The 26,667-nt window shown below is 36.1% G+C and overlaps 2 protein-coding genes across 2 annotated transcripts; one reads left to right on the forward strand and one right to left on the reverse strand.

Annotated features, from left to right (window-relative positions):
- Window positions 1-403: 403 nt before the first annotated feature.
- Window positions 404-13,120, reverse strand: psmd11a (proteasome 26S subunit, non-ATPase 11a). Its single transcript, XM_056453808.1, has 13 exons — window positions 12,997-13,120; window positions 10,738-10,839; window positions 9,882-10,078; window positions 8,959-9,016; window positions 8,672-8,866; window positions 6,675-6,819; window positions 6,500-6,560; window positions 4,470-4,532; window positions 4,251-4,376; window positions 4,135-4,170; window positions 2,293-2,344; window positions 1,215-1,357; window positions 404-1,121 (listed from the first exon to the last, which is right to left on the reverse strand). Exons 1-12 carry the CDS (start codon window positions 13,082-13,084, stop codon window positions 1,215-1,217), a joined length of 1,266 nt encoding a protein of 421 aa, XP_056309783.1. The 5' UTR covers window positions 13,085-13,120; the 3' UTR covers window positions 404-1,121.
- A 3,628-nt stretch (window positions 13,121-16,748) lies between these two features.
- cdk5r1a (cyclin dependent kinase 5, regulatory subunit 1a (p35)) lies at window positions 16,749-21,649 on the forward strand. The gene has a single exon (XM_056453809.1). The coding sequence runs from the start codon at window positions 16,780-16,782 to the stop codon at window positions 17,698-17,700; it is 921 nt and encodes a 306-aa protein (XP_056309784.1). The 5' UTR covers window positions 16,749-16,779; the 3' UTR covers window positions 17,701-21,649.
- Window positions 21,650-26,667: the final 5,018 nt, after the last annotated feature.

The raw sequence follows: 26,667 nt of genomic DNA on the forward strand, positions 1-26,667 counted from the left end.
ATTTCCCCTGCTATGTCTTTAATACATGACAGTTTATTTTACCCCAGTGTTTTCAATAGAATTTCTGCGCTAGTGGTTATACAGTCTTTCATCTCATTTTATGCTTGAACAACTAAACAAATACTTAAGTCTGTTTAACTGAATGTATTGTTATTACATTACAACATTGATGCTGTAAAAACAACCTTGTGAAATTGAAAATAGTCACATTCAGCTTTCATCGAAACTTTATCATTGGCTTTAAAACTCTATCTCTGCATAGAGCCTATTGGCTCATTGTTGAGCTGGTTGTGAAGAAAGATTACCGAATTCACACTTTTCAGGTAAACTAACAGACGTTACTTTCACTTAACCTGTGAAAGAAAAATGTTTTGCAAATATTATACAAAAGCACTCAGAAACATGTTTTCTTGGTGACTTTATTATGTTTTTTTAGCGTTATAAAAAAGGGCAACAGCATGACAGGCCAGACAGAGGCGCTTGGCAACGTTATGTACAAAGAGGGAGGAGGAGGAAGGGCAGGAATGACAACAGCTCACGAGTCCATCCTGATGACAGCAGCTTATCCAAACTCCGTTTTCTGCTCGACAATAAAAAGTTCAAGAACACTGTCTGTTCGAGAAGTAGGCCTGGAGCAAGGCCAGGGGCTTCCTTTGAGAGGCCTAAAACCGTTGAATTGGTAATATGGGGAATCGTTATGGGCAAACTCAACACAACAGCCCCCCGGATTTGCGAGGGAAGTGAATCATTCTCAAAATCAGCTTTGCTCTACCAGAGATCTATGTATATACATTTCAAATAGAGTTATAATGCAGGTGAGTTTTTATTTTATTCTTTTGAAGATTCCCTGATGGCCTATTAGGCACAGCCAAGATACAAAGAAATGAATTACCAGCAAAAAAAGTGAAAATAATAAAAAAAGAAATGTGATCCCATAGTAATAGAAGTAGTTTGTCCATCGAAGAAGGTGGTAAAAAATGTCCAAGTGTAAGCCAGAGAGGACAACAGCAGGAGTCAGTCTGTTTTTGGGGTTTTAGACCTTTTTTTAAATTTTCCCTTCCCCTTCCCCCAGAGTCTCCCCACACTGGCCATGCTCTCAGCTGCAGGGTCCAATGCTCAACCTGCACAAAACAAGGCATTTTTTAATTTCATGCTATGTGATTCTGAGATAGAAGAATGTTAGGCAGTGAGTGCAGCACAGAATATGGCCTTGCCTATGTCAACTTCTTGGCTTTGTTGTAGAGCGAGTCCACTACTTTGCTCATGTTCTGAATAGTTTCGAGGGAGGCTTCGTACGTTTTGTCTACCGGTGGCTCGTCGAATACAATCAGGACACCTTCCCCTTGGTCAAGGATTCCTAAGTGCAGAGAGAAGAGAAGTTTTAGGTAAGATATTATTAAAAATCATCATAACAACTTGACAAGTCAGTATAAACTGGAAGTTGCTGTTAAAGTCCCAAATGAAGGGACTGTTTTTGACGAACTAAAATCTCCTCCAAATTAAATGATTCAACATTGGATTGACAATTTATCAGCTGCAGTAGTATCTAATCTTTAATTAGCAAGTAAAATCTACATTATAAGCTCAAGAGTTCACACTTAGCTGATGATTGATTATAAAGTGTGTTTGGCATGCTGTCTCGGAAGATAAGACCCTTGAGCCCGGGGCTCCCTCCTGTTTGCAGGGAGAGAGGGGAGTTTGAGTTCAGGTAAATCTCGAGAACTCCCCTGCTTATTTATGGCTAACGGCAAATTAGGGATTGCTAAGGAGATATATACTGCTGATTAAGAGCTCATCTATGGTGCCATTTTGGATTATTCAACTCATCTATGGATACATGTCTTTGGACTGTGGGAGAAAACCGGAGAACCTAGGGGAAATCCACACGAGCATAGGGAGAACATGTAAACTCTGCACAGAAATGTCTACTGGCCAGGTAAAGACTTGAACCAGTGACATTCTTACAGTGGGGCAACAGTGCCAACCACTGGGCTGCCATGCCACCCTATCAAGGAAAAGGGAGGAGTAGCGGTGGAAGGGGGATTCTTCAAGACAAAGATAATGAAGGAAAGAAACTTTTTAGTGAGTTAGGAATCATCCGATTGGTGAATCGTGCATTAGCTAATGCGGGACCAGCCATGGTCAATCATAAGCATGTGATCCTCCTGAGATTAGTTTAGAAACAAATTTCACTGGGAAAAAAAATCCAAATGAATCAAAATCCAAATCAAATCTGTATACTGATAACCATGTTTGACAGCACACTAGTTAACTAAAAGACAAGGTTCATACCGTGGAATTTCTGGTCTAAAATCATCTGTGAGAGTTTCCTTTCAACATCCCCCTGAGAAAGCAAAAAAATGACTTAAACAAAAGCACCAATTTCTGACAGATCTGTAACAGTAAAAATTCAAGTATTTGTTCATTGTCATTAGGTAGAAGGTAGATCATTTAATTAGAAATAAGCGTATTTACCAAACTAAAACGGAAATGTTTTTATCTTAAAATAAACACAATCCTCATTTACTCAAATCTATCAAAATGATTAAAGAGCTGAATTACACACATCAGGAAAGTAGATGCAGATGTCACCTTGTAGAGAAACACTACAGTATGTGCCTGACTTCTATACAATCCTGCATTTCCCCATATTTGGCTGTCAACTACTCATGTGTGAACATTTCTGTGTATAGAACGTGCACATGCAATAATTTATTCCTCTTTATATTCTTTATTAAAACATTGGTGCTTTTGATCGCCTTGGATTTCTATTTTCAGCCTGTTGCAGATTTATTAAAAGATTTTCTCCACATGGTTTCTTTCAACAGTACTTGAGTTGCTACATATTAATTGCAATAATTAACAAACATTAATTTAAAAAATACATTAGGGATGCTCTGATCAATCAGCTGAAGATTAGTATCGGCCGATAATCACATTAAATGACAACACGTGAGGAGGTTAATGATGTGTGGGGGTGTGAGCGATCTATGTGCTTGAGACACAACAGCTTAAATATATACAGATACGGTGCAACCTCTTTATACAGTCTATTGACACGACTCGCGTTAGCGACGCTCTCTTTGTTGCAAGTGCAACCACTGTATTTCCACTGTTTTGAGCTGCTGTGACAAGCGGAGCGATTGCCGCCATCTAGTGTCTCATCCAACATTATGACCCTTTACAAAAGCTCTGCGATTCTCCTGCATATTCATAGTAGCTCCGTGATTTCCATAAATTAGTTCAAATAGCTGGAAATCATGGCGACGAGAGTGAATGAGCAAGAGAACAGATCACGAGAGGCACAGTGATGTTCTAAGCATTACATTTCTTAGATTAAATGAATAGAGCAGTAAAGATATCGCGAGTGTAAGTCCCCTTCTCACTCTCATTGAGAGATCTGCTGTCAATAGTTGGAGACGAGCAAAATATTTGAATGGTCCAGCATGTATTTAGGCCTTTTTACATTTAACAACTGAAGATTCTGTGTTTTTGACTATTTAAGTTTACGAAAAGCTGGCTGGAATTATTAGATAAATAAAACGTAATTTTTTTTTCATGAATATTTAATAACATTGCTTCTTATAATATACTTACTGCAATAAACAGTAGTTTATAGGCCAATTTTCTTTTAGTAAAGAAGTATCAGGTTTATAGGTGTGCGTTTTGACTTCTTATGCATCAAATATTTGCTCCAAACTTTTTCTTGACTGAGACATGTTGGATTCTTCATTTGCAATGTTTCCAAATTGCATTGAATGTAATTTATCTTAACAGTTTTTATATCTGTGTTATATTATTTTCTGTAAATATGCTTCTTGCTATGACTTGTCCACAATAAATGTTTATAAGAGATGTGTTTAAGGGATTATGTGCAGCATGCTTAATTTATTCACTTAGGTAAGGAGGAAACTCCATAAGTCAAAATGTGCTTTATGCATTATAAAGCTTGAAGCATCAGAATCGGTATTCGCTATCGGTCGATTACAATGACAATGAATCGGTACTTGGTATCGGCTGCAAAAATCCTGATCGGAGCATCCTCAGAATACATTTCAACTTTTCTTGATCAACAGATAAACATTGTTAAGACTATTGAAAGGGAAAAGGTCTTAGTAAGGAAAAAAGCCTTACCTTGGAAAGCTTTATTAACTCTGAAATGTGTTCAATCTGTAGGCATAGGAAAACAACTTGAGTCAATAACTTTTATTCAGAGCATCAGGGCTTACACCGAGGCACAAAGGCATTACCTGCACTCTGGAGAAGGGCTCGATGACCCGAATGAGGTTTTGTTCCAGCAGATTGTCATAGAGTTTGGTCAGATGAGTGCTGATGATGGGGTCGTCCCGCAGCTCAGCTTTGTATTCTGTTAAAGCCTGAATGAGGATTAAAGAGAAGGACAAAATATGTGATGACAGCAGGCAGACTGAAATTGGTGGTAAAATTTAAATCCAAGGCACCTGACCTACCTTCTCAAAGTCTGCAAGTGACCTGTTCTTGCTGGCTTGTGCCACACATTTAAGTGCTTCTGTCTACAGAAGGAGGGAGGGAGGGAGAGAGAGAGAGAGAGAGAGAGAGAGAGAGAGAGAGAGAGAGAGAGAGAGAGAGAGAGAGAGAGAGAGAGAGAGAGAGAGAGAGAGAGAGAGAGAGAGAGAGAGAGAGAGAGAGAGAGAGAGAGAGAGAGAGAGAGAGAGAGAGAGAGAGAGAGAGAGAGAGAGAGAGAGAGAGAGAGAGAGAGAGAGAGAGAGAGAGAGAGAGAGAGAGAGAGAGAGAGAGAGAGAGAGAGAGAGAGAGAGAGAGAGAGAGAGGATGAATTAATCCATGTAATCCTCCATTCACAGACACAACAACAACAAAAAAAACCTGTAGCTGTCAATCAGCACAAAAGAACATGTGCATTTTAGAGCGCTCTTTAATGGAAATAGTAAATGTAGTTCAGTGCTATAAAATATGTGGTTGAGTTTGGGATGTAAGAAACTTGTTCCACCTCTGACTGTAATTAATTTCATTATTTTACTCTTTATGACTGAAATACAGGGTTTCAAGTTTAAAAAGCTGAATGGCCATAAACTATGATGAATTAAAAAAAACACTCAGCTGTAGTGTTTAGCAGTCCCTCAAAAAAAATATTCTGCAATCACTGAACTGTATGCAAATCAAGCAAATAATGCAAAATTGATTAAAATTGTGAGATAATAAATATCATATTTGTGTATAGAAAGTGTTTGACGCATTGTGTTATGGAAACGGTGCTGCATTCCTCCTCAGCAACGTGACCCACTTTAGGTGTGTCAGGTGGCATTATTGCCTATTTAAACAAGGCTATGTTCATTATATCCGTCGCTGAAATTTGAAATTACCATAATTTTTCTAATGCTATTGTTGAAGAGATATTGTTTATTTTGATCATTTAGACTCAATCGTGTATCAAATATGATGCTGCAAGCTTTGCATGTTACAATGTAAACACCTTCTCTGCTTCCCTCAGTGTTTCCATTGTGTATGTCCATTGTACTTACAGAGAGCAATGGGTCCTGCGGTCAAAAAAGTAAGGGAAAACTAAGATGTGCAAATTTGTGTATATTTTCATAGCAAAACACCACAGGAAATGCTGAAATATTGTTGCAGATTGAGAAAAGACACATTTTAGGTAAAAAATAAAAATAAATTAAAACATTTTGTCTGGTTTGAGCACTAAGCTAACAAATAACAGTCACAGACAGGATTTTATTAGATACGGCCTGGTGACTCTATTAGATTGCCAGTTGACAAGTGGAAAAATAAAACCAGTAAAAAAAATTTAAAAAGTGAAAAAAATTTGTAAAAAAGCAAAAATCTGTGAAACAACAATGAAAATACAGTATGTATGTAAATATATAAATATAAAGACATGACAAATGACAAAAACAAATCCCTGCTATTCCATGAGTTGGACAAAAAAAAAAAAAAAAAAAAACTTTCAATGTCTCCAATAATTCCACAATATTATAGATATTCTATTGTGCATGGAAATATCCTACTCACAAAGTCTAGATTTAAAAAAAAAAACTGCCAAGACAATAATATTGTGAAATAATGTTATGATTGAAACGGTTTAAAGATTTTAATACTTTTTAAAATCTAATTTATTCATGTGATGGCAAAGATTAATTTCACTTAACTTAACCCAAAACAATATGGTAAATATTACATAATAATATATAATGTAAAAAAATATTTGGTACATGAAAAATAAAATTATAATAATCATAATAATAATAATAATAATCTAATATGAAATAAATTTGTGCACACTTTTGCTTTTTGTAATAACACTTTTTGTTATTACTACTGGCTTTTATTTTAATTATTAATTACATATACTAATAATTTTTCTATTTAATGATGTAGCGAATAAAATACTATAAAACAAATCTCAGCCAATGACTGAATTCTTGGAATGGTCTTGCAAAAACTACAACATTAACTGAATAAAAATCCAGTGGCCTCAAACATTTACCTGTCTGCCTGCATATCTGAGGGCAAGTTTTCCGCTGATCAGGGCCTGCACATCCTCTGGCCTGCAGAGACAATAATATACAGGTTTATCCTCATCGATATCTAAATATTAAATGATGGCACAAGTTAAAGACATCACAATTTAAAAAATAAATAAATAAAAATCAAGCACTCACGAGTTCAACATGATCTTGCAGAGAAGCATGTACTTAAGTGCAGTGATGGCACGAGGACTGTCAATAGAGTCGTAGCCTTCAAACGCCTCGTAAAAGTATGAATATGCTGTCTTCCAGTCCTTCTCCTCAGCAGCGTGAATAATGCCTACAATAGAAAACAATAAAGTGATGAAACTTCAGTCAGGTGACAAAATCATTAAAGTATGAATGATCTGTTTCTTCTCCATTTCTGTGGCTTGAAATGTACATTAAATATAAATTTAGTCTTTTCTGCTCTATTCTGCTTATTTCTCTAAAACCATGAAAAGTAAAGGGTGTAACTTGGTTCTGTCCATCAAGAACTGATTGGATCACTGTGGTTTTTATTGCTGTGATCTCATGTAATTGTCCTGCCATTAAATGCATTCGAGAGATCATTTTAAATAAGATAATTTAATTCAAGATTATGAGGGCATGAGAATAAATACTAACATGTTGCATAATTCTTTTTAAATCATCAGTTTTGAATTGCATGACAACTTTTTCAAGGCATAGTTCAATAAAAAATAAATAAATGTAAAAAAAAATCCCTCAAATTAATCAGGTAGACCTAAACTTCAATTTCTATTAAACAACAAACAAGATATTCTGAAGAATGGTGGGGGGGTTCCATATCACTAATAACAAAAATACTATGGAAGCCAGTGCCCAAAATTCTATATTTCTTCTTTTGTGTTCAGAAGAAGAAAAAAAACTCAAACATGTGAAGGATTACCAAATGATGATAGAATTAATTTTGTGTCAACCCCTAGGTCTTTTTAAACCATGGGTAACCTAAACTCTGGGTATTTATACAGTGATGCAGTACATTTTATTTTCTAAAAAAAAATTGCTTAACCAATTTATTTGCATATTTGTGGTGTCAGTGATTGGACAAAAAGGCATAGGGTCTGTTTGAATATGCCCTTTGTTAGTTTAATATGCAATCTGTCAAATTTGCCTCATATCTTTTTAAATGACGCAACAGCAACATGTATGTTTACAATGAGACAACATGCAGATGTAAATTGCTATATTTAGCGTTTAATGCACATTTATGCATTGTGTCATGTCACTCAGCTCTTAACTGTGTTTTTTCTTGATGAAAGTACACGATAGACTTTATAAAACTCCACTTTTTATGTTGAGGTTGATATTAATAGTGTTTTCAGATATGTTAAAGCTTCAAAATACAACTTTAAATGTATCTCTCTGAGAACTTACCTAAGCCGTATACCAACAATACAAAAATCAGAGAACGATTTAACCTATTGATTCAATGCACACTTTAACTACTTAAAATGACTAACGAAATGTTTACAATGTGCAGTTGTTCCTAACTGTCCTAAGAATGTAAATATAAGGCCTCTAAATTAGAATTGTGAAACTAGTAGCATTTGTAGTTATTAGTAAACTGTAAATCAAAGTAAAGCACAGTGTAAAAAAATTGTCCTTTTCAATCACAAACATCACTAATACAACTATTAAGATGAATACAGCTAACTCTGCAGGATGAAGTCAGTCTGATCATGAGCGCTCACAATGTTTCAAACATGTGCATATCTCACTGACAGCAGTCATGTTACAGTATAAACAAATGTGATCTGACTGGCTGTGATCATATGATGTGCAGAAGGGCAGTTTTGCTTTAAGCGATCATGGACAAGCAAGCCGTCATGCCTGATTAGAGCTGTGTGTGACAGTGAAGCGCTGCATCGGAAATCACATACATCCCTACTGTAATATTTAACAAATATCAGTATTTACAAAACCATCTCTGAATTCACTGATATGTGAAAGGTACCAGCACACGTGATAATGATGATAAAATTAAAGTATTACATCCTGATTACTTTCATCCTACACAGAATATACCTTTTATAGGCTGTGAAATGACTACTTAATCAAAACAGTAACTACTCAAAGTAATTGTGATTATAATGTGGACATATTCATTGGAAGGGATTATGTAAATGTACCTGACTGCATGTCTAGAGCGGCCTGCAGCTTTGGGGGGCAGTAGATGGCGTTTGCGGTGGTCCTGGCGGAGGTGAGAGCTGCTCTGGCCTTGGGCAAGTTGCTCAGGGCATGATACGTCTTGCTCTCCAGCAGCTGCAGCTCCACCAGCAGAGCTTTATCATCCATTTTCTTCAGCTCTTGCAGAAGTTGAGAGCCTGGCAGGAAGACAAAGATAGCGGTTACGCACCGAAAATACATTATCTAATATTACGAACATAACTGCGTTGAAATGAAGCAATGGACTCACCGAGCTGCAGAGCCTCTTGGTAACGTTTGGTGTCAAAATAAAGAGAGACCAGGCGGGCCTGAAGGATTGAACATAAAAAGTCATTGAATTAGCACAAGATTAACGTTAATCATGCACAGGTAGCTTAGGCTTTGTTTAGGTAGCCAATGAAAAAAAACAACATTTCTCCCATTCAAAATTTGGCATCAATAACATTTGCCTTTTCATTAGTATTATATTACTTATATCATTATTTTTATAAATGACGCATTCATTCACTAAATAAGAGACTCTAAAAACTATTTTATAAAAATGTATGTCAAATAAACCATTTAAACTATCTATTCAACAAAGAATCTGCAAAAAAACAAACAAAAAAACAATATACCATTTTGAGGGATGTAAACAAAAACACAGGTCCTGATGTATTTCCTGTTTTACATTTTAAATTTCCATAGCTTTTGAGAGTGCAAAAAGTTACAATAGCCCTTATACCATCAAGTTATGATGGAATTGGCTTTTGTTAAAGATATGAAATGGTTTAACATCAAGCGGGAAATGTTCAGGGTCCAATGACATCACCGCATTGAAATGGTCTACAAACTGATTCCAAAATTCATAATAGTTAGTACAAAATTTGTCGCACACCAAATAAGCATATTTATTTCTAAACAAACATAAAAATTTCATTTCATCTAAAAACAATTTAAATTGAAAATATATATATTTTATTAATAATTTGTCTGTAAATCTTATTTTAATCAAATAAATGCAGCCTTTGAATACAAGACTTCTTTAATAAGTCTATAGTGAACTACATACATACCAAAGTCAAGATCAAATGACCAGTTTAATACTTAACATAAGCAAAAAAAAAAAATCCTGAATGCAACCACAGTCTTGTATAGAAGCTCTAGTAAGGGTGGCGTTTGCCTAAGGCTGACCTCCAGGGCCTGCCGTAGAAAGGTCCTCTTCTCTGATTTGGCCCATTCAATGCACTCCAAACACAGCTCCACCTCCTGACCGGTAGCTGCCTCCATATCCAAGAACATATCGAGCAGAGAGCGCACCAATCGTGCAGCCTTCGCTTTGCTGATGGAGTTAAGGAACGGCCGGACGTACTTCAGCAGACCTCCAAGTTCTGCAGAGAAATTATATATGGGAAATGATTGATATTCGTGAGAAAACTGATGGATGAGTGACTGTATTGTATGTTTTTATTTAATGCCATGTCAGCATCAAAACAATGAATAAAATTAAAAAGTCATCAGAGTGTCCTTTAGGATCCTCCTAAAATGATTATTGACAATAAGAAAGATTAGGGCTGCACAATATATTGTTTCAGCATTGATATCGCATTGTGATTATTGCGTTTGCATGCACACGTCGCAAGATATGCAATGTTGAGTCTGAATTACAGTTGGCCAGGAGCTACAGAATTGTATTTAATTACTGTATTAATGCAGAATTAATATAATTTATTTTAAAAGTAAAATCTCACCTAGATTTTTTTCTTGTTTCTAGTCCAAATATCTACATTTCAAAGCAAAAACTAAGATTATTTAACTAAGATTATTTTACTTGTCCCGCTGACTTTGTTTTAAGAAAAAATTTGAAAGAAAAAGTTGAAAGAAAAGTTGAAAACAAAACAATATTTTTACTTTCGTAAAATATTCAGACTTTCAAATATGTCAATATTCAAACTTTCATTTAAAACTGCATCCCACATTGCAATATTTACTGCAGAAAATTAAAATATCGCAATATCAGATATCGTGAAGTCCTACTATAGACGTTTACCAGCAGCTTGTCCGGTCTTGGCCAGCAGTCCACCCAGCTCCAAAATACTCTGTTCTTTGACACGCACAGCCTCTTCGTCATCATCTTGGACGTCTCTTTTGACTGTGAATGGGACAGAAATAGATCATTTTATTGTGTGCAGCCTAACAAGAATATGTAGATATCCTAGAACAGTTTCACATATTGATTCAATGCACTTTATGCCACTTTTAACTATTTTAAAATGAGGCTTAAAAAATATTATTAATACTACTCGGAAAATTACTTGTGTAACTAGCAGTTTTTAGTAAATCTGTAAATCGAAGTAAAGCACAGTGTAAAAAATTGCCCTTTTAATAATGTCTCTTTTGACAGTGAATGTGGCCAGAAAAAAATCATTTTATTGTGTACAGCCTAACAAGACTAGGCTATTTAATCTATGCTGCTTAGACAGACAAGTTAATCTTTGATTAATCATGATTCAGAGCTAGGGCACTGGTAATAGCTTGGATTTAAATAAAGGTTACACGAATGCGAATTTCTCAACTTACTCAAAGTGCATTTTAGAATAGAGCAATTTTATTTAAACCATTATACACTCATATAAGTGTATAAGGCATAGGACGATAACCAGTTTAAAGGTTTACCACGGTTTGGAAAAGCCAAGGTTTTAATACTACTAAAATGTTATACCGTTCCCAAGGTATATGTAAGTTTTTTTTATGTATTTATATGTGTTGTAAAGAAATGATTTTGTTTGTTTACACAGACATTTAAAAAACTTATTTTAGAGCAATAATCACAATACTGTGATACTGTAAATCCATGGTATTTATTTCCAAGTTTATCATACCATCAAAAACTTAAACTAGCCCATGCCTAATACACACACTCTCGCACACAAACGCAAAAGAGCTTTCTTCAGCTGTTTTAATGCTTTAAAGACATTTGTAATGTTACAAACGCTTTCCATTCAACATAAATACAGCAACTTACATTAAAATTTTCTATATCTCAAATTATTGACACATAGTACACAACTATGTTGTTCACACGAATCAGCATAACTAAGTGATTAATAAAGCGCGATGTCACATAGGAGTAAAGATGCTGTTAAATTAATCATTGAGGTAAAGTTGGTTTTATATTCGGCACATTCCTTCATTAAACGTTTCCTATATTATTTACTATGCTAATTTGAACATAAGGTCTGAAATCACATGTAAATAAGAGTTGAAAACAATAGCACGATTTAATTGACTGTGAACAATGTACTTTGATATTTATTGGCTGCTAATATGATTTCACTATTTAGAATTTGCAAATCATACTTTTCTGAAATAATATTTTTAAGGAGTAAGTCTAAATTTGCGTATATAAAACCATCTTTCTCAATAAATTGATCTTTTTATTAGAGCTTAATAGTGTAAATTTATTACTATTATAAGTGGTTATATTAGATGGCTTAACGGAAGCTAAACTTAAAACAACCCCAAAATATAATCAAAACTAGCGTGGCATGCCATCACATTATCCGTGACAGACGCACACATATCAAACTTCATGTCAAACAAAACTTCCTGATGCTGTGATATTATAGCAACGCCGAACGATGAAAGAAAATACCTGACACTAACCGTAATTATAAATGACCTACCAATGACGGTTAAATGACTCAGAGCTGTCACAATGTACTTTAAACCACATTTCTTTCTATTACCCAAAAGCTACTTAAATATTGTGAACGGAAAAGAGAATATGACTAGCTACCGAAGCTAATTTCAGCTGTCATGCAAACTTCAAGCAATTCCTTCAAATTATATTTCGGCAACGTCAGTCATTTGTAAACTATACACCACCAAATCACTTACAAAACATAAAAACTTTCATATTTTCCATGTTTCTCAAACATAAACAGACCCCTACACTAAGAGAAACGCGTTCATTGAGAACTGAAACTAGCTGACTGGCTAACAGGTACCAGTTCACTGAACATTGCTTTTTCTTCTGCCAACAAATAAATTTTACATAACTACAACAGCGGACAAGGTTCAATACAGCGCAGAGGTCTGTCAGTTAAGTTAATAGATAGTAAGGGTTCAGTGTATTTCTCTAGCTAAAGGCTTTCTAACGCCTGTCACAGTGAGTCAGCAGCATGAGACCGGCTAACACATTTAGCTGCTGCTCTACAAAACCATATGATCCGTGTACTGAGAGCACAGCTCCTTCAGCTAAAATCACACAAGCGCTGCAATGGCCAGCGGGAGAGGAGACCCTTACCGATAGCGTGTAAAATGTCAATGGACGCGTTCCGATCCGTACTGAGCAGCGACTGTGCTCTCTGAAACTCTACCGCCGTAGCCGCCATCTTACCAATTCACCAATTGCCTGATTCACATAACAATCATCATTAAACACGCTACCGGATGTGGTGGCGAGGCACGCTGGGAGATTGAGTTCGCAAAAACAGAAATATGACTCATTCCAGGAGGAGTTTATTTCTTCAGTTTTCAATATTTTTTTCAACGTTAAGTTGTTGTTTTTTATCTAAACAGTAAGTTATTATCTATTTTTTTCATACCAGGCTTGAATTTCTTTCTTTCTTTCTTTTTTTTTTTAACAAACTTGCGTTTTGGTAGTCTTTTGTGCACTGGATTGTTGATCAGAACATTCACAGCTGTGTTCATTTTGTTCATTTTTCCACACATTTCTGTGTAATTTCATGTATATTACATAGTGATTAATGCATTTGCAAGACCATGTTTGGTTTAATAGAGAAAACACACACTACCGGTCAAATGTTTGGGGTCAGTATGATTTTTAAATGTTTTAAAATAAGCTTCTCCTGCTCATCAAGGCTGCATTTATTTAAGCAAAAATACAGTACAAATTGTAAAATAGTGAAATGTCATTGTACTATAAAATAACTGATCAAAAGCAGTTTATGATTTAATTTAAATATTTATTCCAGTCAGTTGCCGTTTCTGTGTGGAGTTTGCACAACACATTTATAAATTGATCAAGTATATCGTTCAACCATTAAACACTTTGAAGAACTGCAAATAATTAGCTTAATTAGGCGTGTGGATAATAATAATAAGTCCTTTACTGTTTTTTTTTTCTGCTAGTGTATAATCAGTTTACATGCATGGGCACGCCACTGTAAATATTCAGTTATGTAACAAATATCTACAAAAATAAATGCACTGTGTAAATACAAATGATGTGTGAATTACAGTATTGCATTGTCCAAGTAAAATTGTAGGCCTATTACAAAATAATTATTAAAATATTAAATGTTACACAAGAGCATTCAGCAGACAAAACGGACATTCTTGTGTAGTAAGTCAGAGTAAAAAAAATGAAATATAGAAAAAAAACTAAATATGTATAAAAATGTAAAAAATGTGTATAAGGTCCTCAGATGCAATTATAAAAAAAAACATATAATTATGACCAAATGCTAAAAACCCCACTTTATTTAGGGGGAATCTGCCAATATACTGACACAAGAACTAGGTTTTGAAGAATAAATTAAATGTATCTTGTAAGTTAGGACATTTTGCGGACATGCAATACACAATTTGTGTTTCCATTTAGAATCCTTAAATCTATGCTACCTTTCCATTCTAAAAAATTATAGATAATTTTAATGCTCTTCATGTTAGGGCTGCACGATATTGGACAAATCTGACATTGCGATATTTAAATTTTTTCGTGATTAATATTGTGATATGAATAAAGTTTCACCAGATGAGTTGAATTTTCACCTTTTCTATGGAGTCTAACTAATATTTAGGTACAGAAATGGGAGTAATCACATTGCAAATTACGCAGGGTTGCCTTGTTTCTAGTCAAAATATTGAAGAAGAAAAAAAAGATTTTTTTTTTCACTTTCAGAAAGTCAAAATTATGACTAATTTATTAGTGAGATTTTCCTTGAAACAAGCTGAATAATCTGCCAGTGGGATAAGCAACATAATCTTGTTTTAGGTTTAAAATGCAGAAATTTGTACATGAAACGATACAAAATGTTTTTTAATGAAAAACATGTTTTGTAAATGTAAATTAACATCATCTTAATTGTTTAAATAACTAAATGGTAATAATCTTTGTTACATTCTGTTAAGGCTACTTTGAAAAATCTGACAAAGCCAACTGAGCTATAAAAACAATAATAATGATATAAAGAAAAGTTTGCATTTGACAGTGCGTTTATTTGCCTCTTCTTATCATAACCATTACCTAATGAGAGAGTGGAGGGATGAATGGATGATTTGATAAACAAACACATAGATATGACACATATAATGGCAAATGTAAAGAACATTTAAATAATCTAATCATTCTAGATCATTTTGAGGAATTAAAGAGGTTTCAAAGATGTTAAATGTTTTTTGATGAAACTATAAATGACAACAATGAACCTTTGTGATATTCATTTGATCTGCTGCTTAATTAATAATTTGAGGGCGTAAAAAATATATTGACATAAAAGGGTGCTCTGATTTGAGTCCCTTAAAGAAAGCTATTGCCTTTTATACTATTAAAAAGTCTAATGAATTGATAAGCATGAGAGATCGAGAATGTGTGGGTGGGTGTCAAAAGGGGGATGGGGTCGCCCATTCATGTCACTGCGTCACAGAAAACACTTCAGTGCACATCAGGATTTTAATTAATCCGTCTCAAGTGTTGTGTGTGACACTTTCCACACCCTCTGGATCTTGATTAAAGATCATAATCTGCCATCGGCCGGCTTGTTATAAAGAAAGGGCGTCTGAAGTTAAACGTCATATTGTGATCAAGATCGCAGATGCTGTGGAGAGCCATTTAAGCGCGCACATGACCGACACATGGACGGATAACCAGAGGAAGCTCAGCCGCTGCTTGTTCCCACCCATCTGAGCTTCAGCATCACCATGAGCGAGCATCCCTCTCTCTCTTTCCCTCTCTCGAAAAATAGCGGTCAATGAAAGCAATTCATCGACTTTACTTAAGGATTAGTCTGGCACGGACCTTTCAAGCCTAGTGTGTCATTCACCCGCCTGCGCAGTTCAACGGGAACATCAGAGACGGGCAGATGTGAATCAGACCCGAGATTTATTGTGATGAAACAACAGAATTGCCATGTATCGTGGGTTTTGTGTGGGAAGACGTGGCGTGCATCTGGGAGAATCCTGAACGCCCCGCATTCTCGGTTTACGTAGAAGCATTATTTCATCGCTGACGTCCCATTTTCAGCACCCTGGACAACGACGAGCACGTTTCTCTGTGCTACACCCTGAGAAAAACGGGATAATCGACAGACATTTATACATTTCCCAATTCTTCTTGTTCTGTATCTACGTTTATCGCCAGGAGGAAGACACGTTGATTAGTAAGTGACTAACATTTATGTGTATTAGCTATGCTGTTTTTTTTAATCAAATGATCTTTTCTATGTGTGCTTTGTGTTCGTTTTTAAACAGTTTACAAAAATCTAAACCTCAGTTGAGGCCACTGTCTACACGAGCCGTCAGTGAAAAGATGCTGTCTTGATTTACGACAGCTTATTTTGTCTGACGCGTGATGCTCTCGTTTCCTCGTGTTGACCCACTAAATAAATCGAATAGCTCTTTAAATTATGTTTCATAATCGAGTTAAAGCTTACATGTAGCGATATTCAGGCCAGCAAACCATTTCTAACTCGCACTGGGAGGGATTTTTCTCACAAATGGATATGAATGTGTTTACATTCTCGCCTTCCATTTTGAAGCTAAGATGGATGCTTTCGCATATTCTGCCGGATCTGGTGAATCACATACCAGCGGTTCAGTTCGATAAAACAGGCAGATCTACATCTGTATTTGTGACAAAATTAGGTTTTCCAGAGGAATTGTTAACTATAGAAATGAACATATTATGTGCACGTGTGGGTTTGTTCAGTTAAAATGGTGATGGTGCTTCAGTCAAAATCATTGTTAATTACATTAAGACTATATATATATATTATCACTAAACATTTATATTTATTCATCTTTTGGCAGATTTTGTATTGAAAGACCCTGCAATAATCAAGGCAACATGGGAACTGTACTCTCAGTCTCCCCAAGCTACCGAAAGGCAGGCCTGTTTGATGAAATACCACCCCCTCTGGCACATTATACAGCTGTGCAGAACAGTAAAAATGCCAAGGACAAGAGCCTGAAACGCCAGTCGCTCATCAATGTTCTCCCATGGAAGCGCATTGTGGCGGCTTCGGCCAAGAGAAAAGGCTCTAAGAAGCTGCCCTCGGGTGACAGTCAAGATGAAGAGGGCCTGGGCACTGTCAACAGTCAAAACCTGAAGAAGTCCCAGTCTTGTGCCAATCTGTCGGGCTTCATCCAGGAGCCGGCCGTAAGCTCCATTCCTACATCAAAAACAACCACCAATGTGACCTCCACCGCAAAGAGGACCCCCATCACTGAATTGGTGGCTCAAGCAACCAATGCTGGCACACCCAAAAGAGTTATCGTGCAGGCTTCCACCTGCGAGCTACTTAGAAATCTGGGCGACTTCTTGTCGCGACGCTGCTACCGGCTGAAGCGATTCTCACCTGCTGAGCCTATTGTCTGGCTTCGTCACGTGGATCGATCTCTTCTGCTGCAGGGCTGGCAGGACCAGGGCTTCATCACCCCGGCGAATTTGGTCTTCCTCTATATGCTGTGCCGTGAGGTCATTTCACCAGAGGTGTCCAGTGAGCGTGAGCTGCAGGCCGAGGTGCTCACTTGCCTCTACCTATCCTACTCGTACATGGGAAACGAGATTTCCTACCCGCTCAAGCCCTTCCTGGTGGAGACAAACAAGGACATATTCTGGAACCGCAGCCTGGACATCATCAACCGCATGAGTAGCAAAATGCTCCAGCTTAATTCTGACCCTCACTACTTCACACAGGTTTTCGCCGACCTGAAAAATGAAAAAGAAATAACAATAAGCCAGCTGTGTATTGGCTTGGATCGATAAAAAGGCCGCTTGTGCATAGACAAAATAACTGTGCATTCAAAAAGGAAACAATAAACTTTAGCATCATTATTAGTATGAACAAGTTTCAGAGCATAGATTTGAAGCTTATCTGTAGCAATGATTGCAACTGGATTGGCCATTTGAACCTTAAGATGCAGGACAGCACCTTGTCAGCCAACAAGGTATTTTTTGACTAGTTGTGCTATGTTTTCGAGGTCACCTGCGGGATATACTGACCAACCATGCAGCATATTGACTTTTTCAAGTGATTCCATCCATACACAAACACGAGCAGCAGTCTCATAATAAAACATGCTTCTTGGCTCACAATAAAGACTGAACCGGAGATTGTGCTGCAGAGATTGTGAGCATATAGCTTGCCATGCTCATGATAGACTGAGTAATTTGAAAAGGAGAGCCAAGTTAGCAACACCTAAAATCGATAAAAGCCAAAGACTCAAGTTTGACCTTCTGCAATTACTACAAATCCTACACAGTGAGTTATTGATGAAACATAAGGACCATGAACTGCTGCTCTTGCATGGCGTCACGTTATTGACATGTTTATCATATCGTAGTGGCCTTCAAGAAGGTCTCAGTCTTAAACTGCTGCAGGTTGGAGGTGGTCAGTCCCGATGTACACCACTTGTTGTTAATGATGTTCTGTATCAAGCTAAAACGATTTACAACAATTTGTGATGAAGAACCGACCACACGTTTCCAGCCGAACAGAATTGTTCAGCTGTTTTCCATGTTGCGCTATCTATTGTCATCATGATAAGAACTGAAATCTTCAAAGGGGAACAAACTAATCGAGAGGTTGGTATTTTATGTATTTTCAACAGCAAGTACTGTACGTTCTTATACGGGTGTTATTGCATGCTTCTTCGACCGACCACACTTTTAAAAAGATCTTTGTTTATTATTTTGGTCACAATTTTTTTGTATGATGTTCTTTTGGACAGTGGTCCAAAAATAATGTGCCATAAAAGTGATCAAAGTCAGCCAATAGTACAGCAAGCTTTTGTAGCCTTCACACTGGAAAGGAATATTTTCTGAAGGCGCAAACAAAAATTGTGGAAAGACTTGAGCGGGAGGCATAAAATGTCATAGATATTTTGTAAAAAATACTTATATTATTAGAAAACTGTCAATTATTTCAGTCCATTAAAAGCCCAGAATACTATTTTCATAATTATTCATATGTATCAGACACAAGAGATACAAAAAAAGCAAAATAGTGGAAAGGGTTATGTGCAAAATGAACCATAAATAAAGATGGGTTATTTTACTGTTTTAAGTAGTATGCTTAAATGAAGCACTTAAAAATCCAACATGTGGATTTTGGCCAACAAGCTTTATTGGCTTTGATTTAATAGAAAACTAGTGTTAACAGTGAACAAGTTACTGACAAGATGTTTTGAAGTGATACAATCAGCTAGGGTTGGGTCAATAGACGATGCCATCATCCGTCGCCTATGGCCGACAGACATCACGATGCTGAGCTGGCATTGCGATCCTCCGCCTCGCCCTCGTCGCAAACCAGCTCGCGAAAAATACACACTTAAGCCCCATTTAAACTAATACGGCTTAGTTTTAAAATAGCATTTTAGAATGAAAACGACTGGCATTTCTGAACAGCTCTCCTTTTACAGTATACCGCTAAAAATGCACATCACATGACCACACACACAAAGACACACAAACACACTGTCATGCGCTCGTCTGAGCTCCAGGCAGTCAGCAGGTGCTTTGAGCACAAAACCCCAGAGAGCAGTGCACGTTGGACAGTTTATCAAGGATGTACAGCTGGATCACGTCTTACTGTAGTTGATAAACATGATATTTAATTTATCTTGTCTTCGGTTATTTGAATCAGGGGTGGACTGTGACAGCATTTTCACCTGGGAAAAAGTTACTGTTATTCAGGCCATATCTTACGCGATCGATAAGTGAAGATCGTCAGGCCACCAGGAAATGTCCTGGTACTCCCTATGGCCAGTCCACCCCTGATTTGAATCTATCGGGTAACATGTCACAGTGTCAGTACACTGCTTCAATCTTCCCCATTCACAATTGTACTTAGTCATTTTAGTGAAAACCTCAGGTACGGTTAGTTGGTTCCTGTTGGTTGTGCACATTTTTTACCAACCAAGTTTGTCGACGCCATTATACCGACACAGCTCACTCTGCCTATTCATGCCAGAGTCCCACAGAAAAAGTGATTGACAGGTGGTAATTTGTGTGTAACTTATCTTTATTTATTTACGATTTGGTTATGGGTAAAATAAAGACCTTGCGGGTCAGGTAGTTGAAACGTTAGGCTACAAATAATTAATTCATTATAATTTATTTAATTGTTCATAAATAATTCATTCTTTGCCGCCTATGACAACGATGCCATCATCAATCGTAATGTTTCACATTAGACATTGTACAATGCCAAATTGGTCGACATCACCCAACCCTATAATCATCAATCATCTTGAAAATGAGGTCCCTCCTGTGAATGAGAGAAACATTTTCATCAGATTTTCTCATAGCATCTTCAGTCACTATTTAAGCTTCAGTGTGTGACTTAAGGACAAGCTCATTTTTTTGTTAAAGATGATCAAAAGTGTTGAAAGAGAAAGACTTTAAGAAGTTCACAGGTGTAATATTAACATTTGCTAAGAGGCACTTGAATAGGTTTTCCTCTATAAAATTACAGCAGCTTTTCAATATGCAAATGATGATAGACTTAAGACATGAAAGATACTAAAATGATCCCGAGCACACAAACTCTGATTAAATCAACTCAGATGGCAGGCCATTTGTGACCTGATTGCACTAAATTTGTCAAAATGCACATTTGACATTTTAAGGATCAATAACAGACAAAACATATAACAGTTTTCACATTTATTTTGTGCTTTCACACTTAAATCGCTTGTTTTTTCTCTTTCTTTACACACACACACACACACGACTATTGACATATTTCTGATCTTTATTGATGATCGCAGTGATATGATCGCATTCTGATAAAACACTGATGGTGCTATTAATGCAGAGCTCACGCTTTACCCATAACAAGACCATTCTCATTGGTTCGCTGAATGTAGTGACGTTTTGTACATAAGGGCAAAAAGACTGTACATGCATTGATGCTACACAAAATGGCTCCATTGGTTGAATGTGAAACTGGAACTCATTTGTGGAGGAGGGCCATCAATTACAGCTACACTGTTTATGTCCTAGATAATGAAAGAAGCTAAATTGTGTTCTTATGTTTCACACAATTTTTGTGGTTGATGTAATATTCTTCAATAAGAGAAAAAAACAACTGTATAGCAACAAGAGACTGAAATATGATTTTCTGTTTTCCTTTGTTTCACGTTGTGTGAACTTTGTTGATCAAAATGAAACTAAACTGAGATGTAACTATAATATATTTAAAGAAGCAATCTGTTACAGTATATGGGTGTGTATGAATGTGAGTTTGTGCAATGACTTTGGTCAATTCTTCTATCAACTTTATATAAAAATGCGCATTTGCAAGCAAAAACGTGTCTTTTTTATTTTTTGGTAATTTTGGTCATGATTAGCATTATATATATCTGTTATATATAGTCAACATTTAAAGTGAATCGTAAAAGTCCTAAGACAAGAATGGGCATTGAATTTGATGAAAGGTGATGATACACTTCAAACGATGATTAGTACAGGGATTGGACAATGAAACTGAAACACTGGCCAGTGTTGGTGATTTGAACAGCCATGTGGGCAATCTTCTTTGATTTCACATTGGACCAGTAAAGCTGCAGTCACACTGGACTTTTCTCCCCATAGACTTCCATTCATACGCACGCGAATGCGTCAGACTGGAAACGCAAGCTCGTGCGACAAGGTTTGCTGTTCTCTGCTATGGAAAGTTCAAGCTTGGTGAACTCTGACCTGCGAAATTGCATCACGTGACTATGTGAGACCAATAGAGGATCAAAACCTCTCTGGACAGAAATTTAAAATATGGACCAATCGCTTACTTTTTTAAATGTCTAATTATTTTATTTAGACCCGCCCCTTTTCACAGTGCCATACAACAGAATTTCACATGCTCAAACTCTAGTGTGAGCGCAGCATAAGAGCAGAGTGTGAAGGTTTAATTAGCAGAGTAATCATAGTTTTGCTTAAAATATTGCAACGCACACAACATTATGGGCGACATATCAGAGTTCAAAACCAGACAAATTATTGGTGTGCATCTCACTGGCACATCTGTGAGCAAGATAGCAAGTCTTTGTGATGTACAGTATCAAGAGCCACAGTATCCACGCTAATGTCAGCTTACCACCAAGAAGGATGCACTACATCCAACCGGAAAGCTGCGGTCACACTGGACTTTTAGACCCCATAGACTTCCATTCATACGTATGCGAATGTGTCAGACCGGAAACGCAAGCTTGTGCGACAAGTTTCGCAGTTCGCTGCGCTGCAAAGTTCAAGCTTGGTGAACTCTGAACTGCGAAATTGCATCAGACAGAAATTTAAAATATGGACCAATCGCTCGCTTTTTAAAATGTCTAATCATCTTGTTTAATCCTCCCACTTTTCACTGCACCGTACTACAGAATTTTGCATACTCAAACTCGAGTGTGACCGCAGCAAAAGCTGTATGAAAGGGATATCTAGGTGTTAACCCAGATTGTATCCAAAAAACATGAACTGAAGCATGATGCATTTTTTATCCAAGAGATATCCAAGAGAGTTGAGCCCTAAACATGTATTGTTCTCTGATGAGTCCACCTTCACTGTTTTTCCATCTTCCAGGAGAGTTACAGTGTAGAGAAGCCCCAAACAAGCGTACCATCCAGACTGTAGCATGCCCAGAGGGAAGCATGGGTGTGGATGAGTGATGGTTTGGGCTACCAAAAAACGGAATTCTTAAGGCAGGTGCTCAATCAAAAACAAACACAGTGGCAAAAGGTCAAAAAAAAACAAAACAAAAAAAAAAAAACGGCACACTGCCACTTTAGCTCTCAATTTTTTTAATGTAACAACGTTTCAACCTACATGGTCTTTATCAGGTTAAACAAGACAATTGAAGAACTCAAGAAACAGTCAAGATCTACACATCACACCTGCAAACAATAATTACACCAATCAACCAACAAGCCAGTGAACAAGGGGAAAAAACAAACACACACACACATACAACAGAACACATAGGACAATATGAGATACATACATATATACACACACAATTACAAAAAAAAGATTTTAAATCATAATCCAAATTTAAACTTCCTCGGAGACAAAGTATTCAGTGTGTAAATGTAACACATCACACCTGCAAACAAAAATCACATCAATCAACCAACAGGTAAACATGGGGAAAAAAGAACAGAATAAATATGACAATGTGAGAAACATACATAAAATTACAAAAAAAAAAAAAAATTCAAATCAAAATCCAAATTTAAGCCTCTCAGAGACAAAGTTTCAATGTGTAATTGTAAAACGCTTCCCTCTACAATAAAAGTCTATCAATATCCTCACCCCTTCTCGGACCTTCACTTGTTCAATGCCAATATATTGTAATGTCAGAAGGTTATGTTTCAATGCATAAAATGAACAGAAATAGGAGTTTGTTGATCATTTAATGGTAAATTACTTCTGTGTTCATCAATTCGTGTTTTTTTTAAACACTGTGTTGTTTTACCAATGTAAACTAAACCACATTTAACCATATAGATCACATTTTTGTATTGCAAAATTCACACCTTTAATCTACAACTGCTTACCTGAATGGGGATGACTAAAAAAAACTGACATTTAGTTGTGAAGTTACACAGCGTGCATTGACCACATCTATAATTACCTTCAGAGACTGAAAAAGAATTATCAGAAGGCTCAGTGATGGTGATGGTTTGGGTTGCAATATCATGGCATAGGTCCAATATGATGTAACTATATATTATTTTATTAATTATCAATTTTGAAGAAAATATAAATGTTAATAAGATAAGATTATCCCCCAGAATAATCATCATAGTTGTAATTAATGGGATTAAATATCTCTATTAATTACATGTGCATTTCACATCACATTCATTAAAACGTTTAAATTAACTAAATAACAAAATAATTAACTAAATATTTTGAATTCAGTTTTGACTTCAGCACAAAGTATTGACATATCTTTTAAAAATATGGGTAATTCAATATTTGATTATTTATATGCCTGTTTATTATAATTCATAGAATGATCTCTTCGTGGTTCTCTCCCATGGTTCTTCTTTGTCTGCCATTGGTTATACCAAAAAGCGTCATTTATAAACAATTTTAAATGAATAATAAATTATATACATTAAAAAAATGTGGAACAGTATTCAACAACAATGACACTTCAAATAGAAATAACTAGAATAAACCTTTATTACAATATAAACGTAAATCTACGTTTGTTTATATGGGGGGCGTTTATCTTACCTTTTAAGTCACACCAGCACGTGCAACTCATTGACTAGTAATGAAGGGCAACTGCAGTATTACGTAACTCCATTGCACGGCACTCTACTGTTTGTCAGCAGCTCCAGCACTGGTGCACATCACCATGCAGCACATTGCCATCTGCTGGAGAACAACTAACAGACTGAATGAAGAAGCTTAACCAGCTCAGGTATTCAAACTATTTGTTTATATGTGTGAGCTCTCAGCCTAATTAGTGCTACCACGGTTATTGCAACCCAAGCTTTACATGTTATGCGTTTCTGTCACAAACAGATAAGTTGATAAACATTGAAGTCCATATATAATGCACTACAATGGCTGATCTGTTGGAGTAGTTAGCTGGTAGTTAGCATCAATGCTGGTGATATAGCACCTAAGTTAACTGTAGCTTCGTTTACTGTAGATTTGATTGCAATTTTAGACTTTATAAGTATTACTATAGTATGCATTCATTCACACTGCAGGCAAATTTGGCCCGAATCAGATTTTTTGTTGCCCACATGTGACTCAGATCTCAAAGTCCAAACACTGAAGAGCAAAAAGAATTGTTTATTAAAAATACCACCATAAGAAAATATCATTTAAACCCATCAAACTCTTCACTACATCCATGGTCAGAGAGATGCCCACTGTGGTTGTCATAAATTACAAATCATTAGTTTTTTCAAACACAAAACACAAACAGTAAAATGCACATTAGTACAACCATTTCCAGCAAAACAACCATTTGCAGTTCATAGAAAACGCAACGGTTGTCTGTGAAATGATAACAATCTGACAATGTACATTATTCACTTCATACATTGTGTGCATAATTAGACATTTTGTGCTGTGTGTAGTTGTACATTTGCGCATGTGGGTCAGTTTAGGACCATGATCTGTTCACACTGGAAATCTGATATCGGCCACATTTATAACAGCAGTGTGAACAGCTATGCAAAAAAATCAGATCTGAGGAAAAAAATCAGATTTGAGCATTAAGCCTCACAGTGTGAACGCAGACAAACAGTTGTAAATGTATACATTATAATACATTTTACTGTAGTATGGTTTAAGATTACTGTAGTACTGACTATAAATTACCATAATAGTTACTCATGTGGGCTAATATCAATAAAACTGGGAGTGGGGGATTTAAACTATAGGCTTGCCTGTTTGAGTTTTACAAAATAACCAAGGTAATTGGCTCTACAAAAACTCTTTATTTTGTGTAAAATTTTGTGATTGTAGTCAGATATTATAACATGAAAATTACATGTAAATATAAAATGGAAGATCATCAATTACAAAAAAATTAGAAGAAAGCTTTAAATGAGTTGTGACATCTGCAGAAGTCTGTGATCTGCCTCAAGGATCACTCTTAGGGCCTTTGCTGTTTACAACATACATGCTACCCCTCGGAGACATTATTAGAAATGATACGCAATTATATGTTTCAACAAAACCTGATGAGACGTCTGAACTGTCTAAGCCAACTGAGTGTATTATGACTGGATGACAAACCATTTTCTTCTCACAATTCGACCTGCAATTAGAGGGATACAATGTTAATATTAAAACATCTGGGTGTTATATTAGACAGCAACTTAACTTTTGAAAATCAAATCTCCCATGTCACAAAATAACTGCTTTCTTTCCTCTGAGAAATATCGCTAAGCTACAAAATATTCTATCCATCTCAGATGCAGAAAAGCTAGTTCTTGCTTTTATGACTTCTTTTACTGTAATGCTTTGTTCGCTGGCTGCCCGGCATCCTCTATTGATAAACTTCAGTTCAGTGCAAAATGAAGCTGTCAGAGTTCTTACTTGGTCAAGAAAATATGACCATGTCACCCCAATTCATCCTCCTTACAATGGCTGCCTGTTAAGTTCCATATTGATTTAAAATATTATATCTTACATAAAATGCTTTAAATAATCTAGCTCCTGTTTATCTAACTAACTTTCTGTCTTGCTACAATCCAACTCACTCTTTAAGATCTCAAAGCTCAGGGCTTCTGGTAGTACATAATAGCAAAGTCTACTAAAGGAGGTTAAGCCTTTTTGTATATGGCTCCTAAACTCTGGAATAGCCTTTATGATAATTTCAGAGGCTCAGACACACTCTCTGTTCAAAACTAGATTAAAGACATTATTTTATAGATAAGACACACTCCTCCTGTCTTAATGCACCAAGAACTTTGTTAGAAACACTCATATGCTTTACATGTTTGTTTCTATGTTCGTTTATTTAACTTCTATTTTACTTCTACTTCTATTCTATAAAAGCCATTAGTTACTAGTTAATTAGTTAAAGTTATTAGTAACTAATAAAGTTATGGTAACTATTAACCTTAACTTTTATGAATTTGATTGTAATGCAATAATGTGCACCTTTTGTAAAGCTTTGAAACAATAATTATTGTGAAAAGCGCTATACAAAAACCTGAATTGAATTGAAGTTAATTTTATAGTTGAGCTAATATAACAACTATA

Source organism: Danio aesculapii, chromosome 3 (assembly GCF_903798145.1).
Source record: "Danio aesculapii chromosome 3, fDanAes4.1, whole genome shotgun sequence".
In the NCBI taxonomy this organism is placed as follows: domain Eukaryota; kingdom Metazoa; phylum Chordata; class Actinopteri; order Cypriniformes; family Danionidae; genus Danio; species Danio aesculapii.

What these genes read in the sequence shown, in the direction of transcription:
- psmd11a (XM_056453808.1), bottom strand. Translation starts at nt 13,084, where the DNA reads ATGGCGGCTACGGCGGTAGAGTTTCAGAGAGCACAGTCGCTGCTCAGT. An exon ending in TCAGATATGCAGGCAGACAG is followed by an intron (nt 4,533 to 6,499) that starts GTAAATGTTTGA and finishes CTCCTTCTGTAG; the next exon opens with ACAGAAGCACTTAAATGTGT. An exon ending in TTTAGACCAGAAATTCCACG is followed by an intron (nt 1,358 to 2,292) that starts GTATGAACCTTG and finishes CTCTGCACTTAG; the next exon opens with GAATCCTTGACCAAGGGGAA.
- cdk5r1a (XM_056453809.1), top strand. Translation starts at nt 16,780, where the DNA reads ATGGGAACTGTACTCTCAGTCTCCCCAAGCTACCGAAAGGCAGGCCTG.